At 39.6% G+C, this 9851-nt stretch overlaps 1 protein-coding gene and 1 non-coding gene across 4 annotated transcripts in view; one reads left to right on the top strand and one right to left on the bottom strand.

Annotated features, from left to right (window-relative positions):
• Window positions 1-2526: 2526 nt before the first annotated feature.
• On the top strand, window positions 2527-2599 carry trnak-uuu (transfer RNA lysine (anticodon UUU)). Its single transcript has one exon. It is a non-coding gene; the product is annotated as a tRNA-Lys (tRNA).
• An 874-nt stretch (window positions 2600-3473) lies between these two features.
• The window catches only part of itpr3 (inositol 1,4,5-trisphosphate receptor, type 3), a 62703-nt gene continuing 56325 nt past the window's right edge, over window positions 3474-9851 (bottom strand). For all 3 annotated transcript variants that reach the window (XM_071458802.1, XM_071458804.1, XM_071458803.1), the window contains exons 52-60: window positions 8930-9105; window positions 7623-7787; window positions 7341-7530; window positions 6842-6940; window positions 6645-6763; window positions 6269-6434; window positions 5959-6119; window positions 5725-5886; window positions 3474-5057 (exon numbers count right to left, since the gene is read on the bottom strand). In XM_071458802.1, coding sequence (XP_071314903.1) covers window positions 4941-5057; window positions 5725-5886; window positions 5959-6119; window positions 6269-6434; window positions 6645-6763; window positions 6842-6940; window positions 7341-7530; window positions 7623-7787; window positions 8930-9105 — 1355 coding nt within the window. In that variant the 3' untranslated portion in view covers window positions 3474-4940. The remainder of the gene's footprint in view (window positions 5058-5724; window positions 5887-5958; window positions 6120-6268; window positions 6435-6644; window positions 6764-6841; window positions 6941-7340; window positions 7531-7622; window positions 7788-8929; window positions 9106-9851) is intronic.

Genomic DNA, 9851 nt, shown 5'->3' with positions numbered 1-9851 from the left:
CTCAGTGTATCCCAGAACAGTATACTATCACCATCTTTTAGTTGAACAACAGAGAGTCACCTCTCGAGCCCTGGTCTCCTCAATCTGCCTGCTGTCACTCAGAGTGATGCTTGGATGATCAGCAAAAAATAAATTCAGCAACTATTTTGGTAACTGACAAATCCTTTCAGTAGTTTTTCAAGGGAGGACTGACAAATTGATTTCAGCTCCTCCACTGTGAGGATGGGTGTTTTCTGTTTTATACCATTGTAAACGGAATATCCTTGGCTTTTAGACGGTTGATCGAACAAAACTATGTCCCATGTTTTAAAATTTAAAGTGTTTTATTTGAAGTGTTGAAATCCATAAGAAGACATGTTTGTGGTTTAACATCTCCTCTCTCAGGCTTCTCTCTGGAGCTGGTGATAACAGGCTGGTGAGACTGTTTCTCTCTGTGCCTTTGATACTTTCACAGTGTTAATATTGAACCTAGACTGTATGAGGCATTTAATCAAAATTATAATAATAATAATAATACTAAACATTTTTAGCTTCTTTATTGAGTTGCTCTTCATAAGAGCACCTTTGTGTTTTGTGATTCACTGAAGCTCAGTGAGCGAGCAGCTGCTGCAGCTGAACAGCTGGAGGTTATTGATCCAATCAGGAGATAAGATCAGCCCGACCATAAAAATACCCAAGTCCTTCGAGAAATGACCTTGACTAGTAAAATGAGGTATCTGGGTCACACAAACAGACATGCACACACACACACACACACACACACAAAGGACTTGGTGACTGTGTTGGTCAGGCAGTAACTAGGGGCTGCATTCCACTGAGGCTCCAGAGCAAAGCTCCAAAATCCTGCTGGAACTTCTGCAGACACACACACACACACACACACAGATATATATGTTAAAATACACGTAGACCATAGGCACCACAGACCATGAGATCACCTGTTCTTATGGAAACAAGGTAGGGAACAATGAAGCATATTCATAGGTCAGACATGCGTACATATATACATAACATCAGATCACACACACTGACAGACAACAGGAAGAGCTGAGAACAATAAAATCTATTTATGGGCCACAGTACAGCAACACACACACACACACGCACACACACACACACACATATATATCATTGTCTTTTGTTGGTATTTACAACAAAAGACAATGATAATGTTTTTTTCCAAATGACTTCAGAATATGTAGATGAGGTTTTATGGGTTAAATCAAAGCCTGCAGAGGAACTTTAAGTTTAGTTTATTTGATGTTGTTCAGCATTAAATCCCATATGAATAAAAGATGATGATGATAGAAGGACTGATCCATAGTTTGACTGCTGTCCTTCATATAAAGACATACAAGATGTAGGAGTTCCCTATCAGCACAAACCTTCTCTGGACATAACTGTAGTCAACATTTTGGAAGTTGTGACCAGCCTTCCATGTAGTGTTCATTTTATTGATGTGGTTGACCATCTCATTGGACAGGGGCTGCAGATGAGGTCTGGCAACATTCAACATTCAAACGACATTCAAATACTTTAACATACTACACTATACTATGACCTTTTATACTATGACATACTATAATGTGACATACTTGCAAACTATTATACAATGACCTATTACACTATGACATACTATACTATAAAATACTATACTCTGACCTTTTTTACTATGATATAGTATACTGTGACCTACTACACTATGATATTTTATACTGAGACCTATTATAGTATGACATACTATAGTCTCTGATAGTTTATGAAGCCTGTGTAGCTCAGTTCAGACTTTTTTTCAAGTCCCTGTTCAGGCAGAGCATCTACCTTTGTACTGTGACCAACTATAGTATGACATTGTACTATGATATTCTATACTGTGACTTATTAGGTATTATATTATTAGTAAATAATATAATGCCCATAATATAGTGTACTGTGATCTATACTATTACCACTATTCTGTCATCTATTCAACTCTGACAAGGTATATTGTGACCTACTGTACTTTACCTACTACACTATGAAATACTATACTCTGACCTACAATACCATGACATACTATACTATGACCTATTATACAATACTGTGGCATACTCTACTATGATCTGTTATACTATGACATATTATAGGATGACATACTATCCTATGACCCACTATAGTATGACATAATATACTATGACATACTATACTGTGACCTATTATACTATGACAATACTATAGTATGATATACTATAGTATGACATAGTATACCATGACCTACTATACTTTGAGATACTGTAAAGTGACCTATTACACTATGATATTCTTTTATGCTAAGACATACTATACCATGAACTTTTATACTATGACACATTATACTATGACATACTATACTATTATATGCTATTCTGCAACCTACTACACGACAACATGCTATGCTCTCACTTTTTTTTACTATGATAAAGTATATTGTGACCTATTATATTATAATATTCTATACTGAGACCTATAGTATATTATGATATACTATGGTCTCAAACAATGTCTGAAGGCTGGGTAGCTCAGTTGGTAGAGCATCAGCCTTTTAATCTGAGAGTCCAGGGTTCAAGTCCCTGTTCAGGTAGATAATCTACCTTCCTACTGTGACCAACTATAGTATCATGTTGTTCTCTGACATATTGTACTTTAATAACTGCCTACTACTACATTTAGAGGTTCTGGTTGTATTCTTCAAGATCTTAAAAAAATACTTCTGCAAATGGTGTTCTTTAAATAAGGTACCGAGTATTTCTTTCCAATTTGATTGGAATTTTTTTTTTGTGAAAAATTACAGACTCCTATTGATGATACTGAAATAAATATTTCCCTGTATACTATAGAATGCGTAGTATAATATGTTGTGGTATGTCATAATATAGTGTGCCATGCTAGGACATATAGTATACTATGTCACAGTAGAGTTGGTCACATTATGTTACGCTGTAGCATGATAAATCACAATATGTCATCGTATGGTGGGCCAGTATTCTATGTCTTAGTATAGTATATCATAGTACAATAGGTCATTGTATAATATGTTGCAGTATAGTAGGTCAAAGTATCGTATGTTGTAGTATAGTAGGTCACAGAATAGTCTCTCAAAGTATAGTAGGTCAGAATGAAGGATGTTCTAGTATAATAGGTCACATTATAGTAAGTCATGGTGTAATATGTCATAGTATAATATGACACAGTATAGAATGTCATAGTATAGTATATTATAGTATATAAAAGATCATAGTATAGTATGTCATAGTATAAAAGTATGTCATAGTATAAAAGCTCATAGTATAGTATATTATAGTATAAAAGGTCATAGCATATCATGAACACTCAACTCCAACATTTATCTATTTAACTTTAAATGGAAGTGTATGCATTCAATAAATTTCACTAAAACCCAAATAAACCACAGTGCAAAATTTCCAGAATTCATTAACAGATGAGAAAACGTGTACTTGGTTCTTCATGGTGAATATTTTATTGTTTTTGAAGATGCGTCGTCTTCATTACACCGTCCTCCTTCCCACTCTGTCTGTTTCTCAATGAACAAAGGTAAATGTTATTTTCTGTTCACAAACTTGAAGCTAGAAGCAGCTCACTTATGATCCAGTGTCTGTACTGAGTTAGTTACAGTGTTAAAAAACAAATAGGTTTTTCTCTGCATAAATATATCACTATTAAACCATAATAATAATACAGATCACTTAAAAACTACATTTTCCCCAGATTTACATTAAAAAACACACAACTGGGTTCAACTCACTTTACATTAAAACAGAAAGATATTACTGAAGTTGATGCCTGGTTATCTTCTGAGCATAAACACACACAAGTACACAGTCTTGCATTTTTTCTATGACTCTGAACAGATAATTGCAGTTTGTAGTCCCCCAACAAGGAAGTTTGTAATCTGTTGATTTTCTCCAGATTTCTAAAGTTCTTTTTAGCCGTACAGTTTCATGTTTGTGCAGAAAAAACCTTCACAGTTCATTCTGAACCAAAAATTACATCAGTGAATGTTTCAACTGCAATTTAGAGTCTTTGGGTCAATAATGGTGCATCATTTCAATCGGTCGTCTGTTGAAGTTAATAACTTCCAGGTTGATTTGCACAAAATATCATTTCTGAACTCCACTGAGGCTTTACAGCTGCATCATCAACATCCCATTCAGTAATGGAGGTCCACAGAAATGGCACACAAAGTATTATTAGGCTCAGATTTTATCTGTGAAACGCAGAAAATAAGATAAAGACTGAGACCAGACACCTGAATCCTGTCCCAACTTTTGTAGAGAGAAGAATTTGGATAAAACTGGTTCAAACTTTGGGTTAAAAAGAGTCAGTTTAACTAAACTGAACACGTCAACCAGAGAATGTCAATAATATCTGCTGCAAACACTAGCTTACTAAAAACATTAGCTAGCATACCAAGCTATTAGCTAAGTGAGTCACTTTTTATCTACAGTCTTAAATATTTGTCATTTTCAACACATTTCTGGTCTTAGAAGAGAAAAAATATGTTTTTTAAAAGAAATTGTCTACTTTGTACATGCACAGGTTTTCCAAGCTTCACAGCAACATATTTAAATGCCTCAAAAGATGAACCAAATTAAACTTAGCTGAGATGCTAACAACAATGTGCTATGTTTTTGACGGTAATGATGTTCACACTGTGTCCCTCAGTGCCTGCAGGTCGTGCTCACAGGGGATTGGCCAGACAAAAAAAACAAAAAACAGCAACAGCAAACAAAAACAAATCTTCCTTGTGGCTTTAGTGAAAAACATCAGTTGCACATTTTGTAGCTGTATTCTAGTGTTTCTCTTTATGAAAACTGTGTGAAGGTCCATCAGTCCAGCTGTGTGGTTTACAGATGTGGATCTTATAGTGAACAGTCCATCCATGTCTGAAAACCAGTCTGTCTTTATGTTTTGTAGATCTGGTGGTTTCCTCCTGCGGCGCTGGGGGGAATTGCAGCGCTGGCTCCGGCCTGAACGTCAACGAAGCCCATTCTCTGCCTCCGCTTCCTCTGCTCTGTCATCTACAGGAAGTACAGTACAGTCAGTCTCTGGAAACACACCCATGTGTCAAAGATCACAGTGACTAACTAGTGTGTAGATGGGGTTTCCTGGTCAGGTCTACAGGGGCTGTATCCTTGCAAGTACCTAGCAGGAGTGACAGGCTCATTTTGATCAGAGGGACATTGGCACATAAAACAGTGGTTCCCAAGCTGTGGGTTGGGGCCCACTGGTGGGCTGTGAGGTTATGGCAAGTGGGCCAACAAATCCATTACAATACAGAACAATTTTGGCAAAAAGATGAAATTATATAAGATGTTTACAAGCAACAGTTAATCACAAGATTTTTAACTCTTTAACTTTGTAAAGTTGGATCTTTTTAAAAACATGTTCTGATGCTGAAGTTGGATATGGTTGTATGTTTCTGTGTGAGACGTCTTTGCCTGACGGGATGTGGGAAATAATTTTTCAGTGGAAGGATGGAGGCTCTCACAGTTTCCAGTGTTACTATGAGACTAATGAGCCATTTTAACTCTGAAGCTGTGAGACTTATTTCACCTTTGAAGCTGCTAATAAGACACAAAGTCAAGATTTGTGTGTGTGTGTGTGTGTGTGTGTGTGTGTGTGTGTGTGTGTGTGTGTGTGTGTGTGTGTGTGTGTGTGTGTGTGTGTGTGTGTGTGTATAAATACCTGCTCTTTCAGCTCAGTCAGCTGACTTGTCAGAGTTGTCACCACCTTCATCGTTGCTGCCAGTTTGTCCTGTAACATCCTCATCTCATTCTGCTCCCCGTCGCCGTCGGTTACCACCAGAGACATCGCCTGCATCCGTGGAAACCAGTCCAGGTTGTTGTTCTGAAACAGAAGAAAAACATGTTGTGATATGTGATTATAAACCTGAATCCTGTCAGTGTGTGTGTGTTGTACCTTGATCATGTGTGCGACGTAGCTCTCAGGTCCAGTGTAGTCCGTCTTGTTTTTCTCGCGCACCAGAACGATGAAGTACAGGTAGTTCCAGATGTTGTGCTCCAGTTTGATGTGCTCTTCAAACGACACCGTCTTATTGTCAAACTTATCTCTCTCCAGACCTGCAACCACACACGGAACCGGTCAGTGTAACACACACGCAGGAAGCTGTGTTCCTCGACTGAAACAGACACTCTGCAGCCTCAGACCACAGTGTGTGTCCCTGCTGTTCACTGATTGGTTGGTCACACGGTTGTGTGTCTCTACCCACCACAGATGAAACACGTGGTCTTCAGTATCTCCTCTTTCTTCTGTTTCTCGCTCCTCAGGTCGGCGAACGTGTCGATGATGACGCCGAAGATCAGGTTGAGAACGATGATGATGACGATGAAGTAGAACAACAGGTCGTACACCACCCGGGCTGGAAACAACGGCTCCTGCACACACACACACACACACACACACACACACACACACACACACACACACACACACAGTAGTAATATAGAAAAAACTGGAAAAACTGGCTCTTTACAAAGTGAGAAAGTTGTTCTTATTTTTAAATATTAATATTTATCAAATACTCAACAACCTGAAACTTGTTATAACTGATCTATGAAGTTATCAGTTTTAAACAGGTTCCTCACGTTCTTGGATGGTTTACGGAGAACGTCTCCGACTCCTCCCCCGTTCCTCAGTCCGTGGTTCAACACAGTCACAATACACATCAACAGAGTGTCGCACGCTCGCTCCGTGTTTGACTCCTCTGAAACACACACACACACGTTGTCACTGCTGTTGTACTGATCTAAGGTGTTAGCATAATGTCACTGACGACCCTCACCCTCCTCCTCAGCGGCTGCGCTCGTCTCCACGGTGCAGCTGACTCCGTCTGCAGAGCACGACTTGAGGAAATCCTGAGAGGCTTCGCTCTGCTGAGGAGCTGAACACACACACACACACACACACACACAGTCACTGACACCATCTCTACAGACTGAGTCCAGCAGATGAAAGTGTGTTTTACTTCCTTAAATACCACAAAACTTCTCTCTTCAGGTGGTGACAGTCATATCGCCCAAAATTAAACCAGAAAAAGGGCCATACTGATACTGATGAAAGTGGGTGTGGTTTATTCATTAATATCCACCATCTTCAGGCTTTGATCAAATTAACTAATTTGCATAATTGGCTCAAATTCAGCTGCTTCGTTCTGTTGAGCACAAAGGGGTTAGAACCTGTGAATTGCTGCTTTACAACAGAGTCTGCAGGTCGTCATCAGCCGGCTAGAGTCAGAGACAACACGCCGGTCTGATGTGAGGTTGGTCCAGGTGTGAAGTTACCTGCAGCGATCTGCAGCAGCGGGTCCACCTCCATGATGAAGTCCTCCTTCAGGCAGAGGAAACCGACGATGGAGAAGAGGTAGACGAGGATGAGAGCGAGCAGCGCGGTCAGCAGGATGGAGCGACCGTTACGGGTCACGCTCTTGATGACGTTGAACAGCGTCTCCTCCCGATAGATCAGGTCAAACAGCTGCACACACAGACAAGATGTGGACTGTTATTCTGTTAATAACACAAAAGGAAACAGGAGGGTGTGAGGATGAGTGTGTGTGTGTCGTTCACCAGGATGCTGTAGAAGAGCTCGTGCACGAACAGGCCCAGTGTGGAGGTCAGGACGTAGGCCAGATGATATATGAACTCCACGTCCATCACCATGGCCTTGTAGCCCATAATAAACGTCCCGTTGTTCCCCACGAAACTCACGACAAACACCACCTTATTGATCAGCTGCAGGGGAACAGAGACACGAGAGATTATCAGGAGAGGAAACGAGTGGGACGTCACGTCAAGGTCACACAGATAACAGCAGCTTAAATATGTAGCAGGATTTCTCCTGGAAACATGGATTTAATCGACGCTGTTACAAAACTTGACCGGAGAGTTTATCTTGGAGTTTAAAGATCAATACTGGATCATTCAACTGAAAATGACAGTTTTTAACTAAGGTCACAAGAAATCCAATCAAACATCAGTTAAAAAAGATTTACAGGTTGAACTAGGTCAGGGGTCGTCAACCCGCGGCTCTGGAGCCGCATGTGGCTCTTTCATCCCTCAGCTGCGTATTTAATTTAAATTTATTTTATTTTAGTTCATTAGTATTTTAAATTTTATTCTAAATTTGAAGATTATGGTGATCTTGTAACATTAAAATAAAACATGTTTAATTTTTTGTCGCTCAAAATATGTGTCACAACCGCCGATGTGGGACACCCGCCGGCACGCGATTTATTGAGCTTTTCGACCCCCGGTAGGTCAGCCATGGATAAATCCAAGAAAAGAAAAGTTTTTTAAGAAAACATAACGTTTAATGCTACGTGGGCAGATTCATTTGCTTTCACTGCTGACGAGGAAAACTCAAATAGACACTGAGTATTTTATTTGAAAGTAACCTTCAACCAAGCGTCTTCTTTTTCAGAGTTCAAAATGTTTTTGTTGCGAGCAGAAATAAAATTTCGTTTTCTCTGCAGCAGTTCATTGATTTCATAAATGCAACACACTATAGTTTTTTTATACATAGCATAAAGGTAAAAAACAATATATGCAGTGTTATCTTCATTTTAGATGTCAAAAGGGTTTTGTGGCTCCCGGTGTTTTTTTTCTGTGGGAAATGGGTCCAAATGGCTCTTTGAGTGTTTAAGGTTGCCGACCCCTGCACTAGACAAAAGGTTTTTATTTATTCTTCATAAACTTTTATTTTTGTGTCAAAACAAGTTCATATTTGAATCTGCAGAGAACCACGTCAGAGATCCAAAGTGTTTATAGCCGTTCACACTATAGGACGGGGTCATCATGGCGAGGGCGGAGACACAATGTCGTTTAAATATGGAGATAACACAGAGATAACGCTCTCAGTGACACTCGGCTCTTACGTTGAGTGATCCGAGCAGGATGAGAGTGTTGCCGATGCCGAAGTGGTAGATGGATCTGAGAATCAGAGCCATGGTCAGAGGCTGGAGGCCGTAACGCTGAGAGAACAAGCCCAGGACTGAGAGACCGGTCAAGATCCAGAACACCATCAGCAGCACAGAGTCGTCTATTGCTCCTGCTGAGAGAGAGAAGAGGGGGAGAAGGGGAGAGGAGAGGAAACAAGTAGAGGAGAATGGAGGGCAGTAACATGTTTACAATCCAGTTTACATCCACGTTTGAAAATGCAGCTTGAATAAAGATGAAAATCAGTTGTGTAATGTTTTACCCTGTGAATACAGTGGTATGAAAAAGTTTAGGCACCCCTGACAATTTCCATTATTTTCATTTATAAATCATTGGGTGCTTGGATCAGCAATTTCATTTTGATCAGTCAAATAACTGATGGACACAGCATTATTTCAGTAGTGAAATGAGGTTTATTGGATTAACAGAAAATGTTCAATATGCATCAAAACAAAATTAGACAGGTGTATAAATTTGGGAACTCCAACAGAAAAATCACATCAATATTTAGTCGAGCCTCCTTTTGCAAAAATAACAGCCTCTAGAAGCTTCCTATAGCCTCTAATGAGTGTCTGGATACTGGATGAAGGTATTTTGGACCATTCCTCCTTACAAAACATCTCCAGTTCACTTAGGTTTGATGGTTGCCGAGCATGGACAGCGCACTTCAAATCATCCCACAGATTTTCAATGATATTCAGGTCTGGGGACTGGGATGGCTATTCCAGAACATTGTACTTGTTCCTCTGCATGAATGCCTGAGTGGATTTTGAGCAGTATTTTGGGTCGTTGTCTTGTTGAAATATCCAGCCCCGGCATAACTTCAACTTTGTGACTGACTCTTGAACATTATTCTCAAGA

This window comes from Trachinotus anak, unplaced genomic scaffold (assembly GCF_046630095.1).
Source record: "Trachinotus anak isolate AG129_WGS33_773 ecotype Australia unplaced genomic scaffold, CSIRO_AGI_Tana_v1 ptg000022l, whole genome shotgun sequence".
NCBI lineage: Eukaryota > Metazoa > Chordata > Actinopteri > Carangiformes > Carangidae > Trachinotus > Trachinotus anak.
Note: the sequence above shows the minus strand (reverse complement) of the source record. Positions and strands in the feature narration are given on the sequence as shown.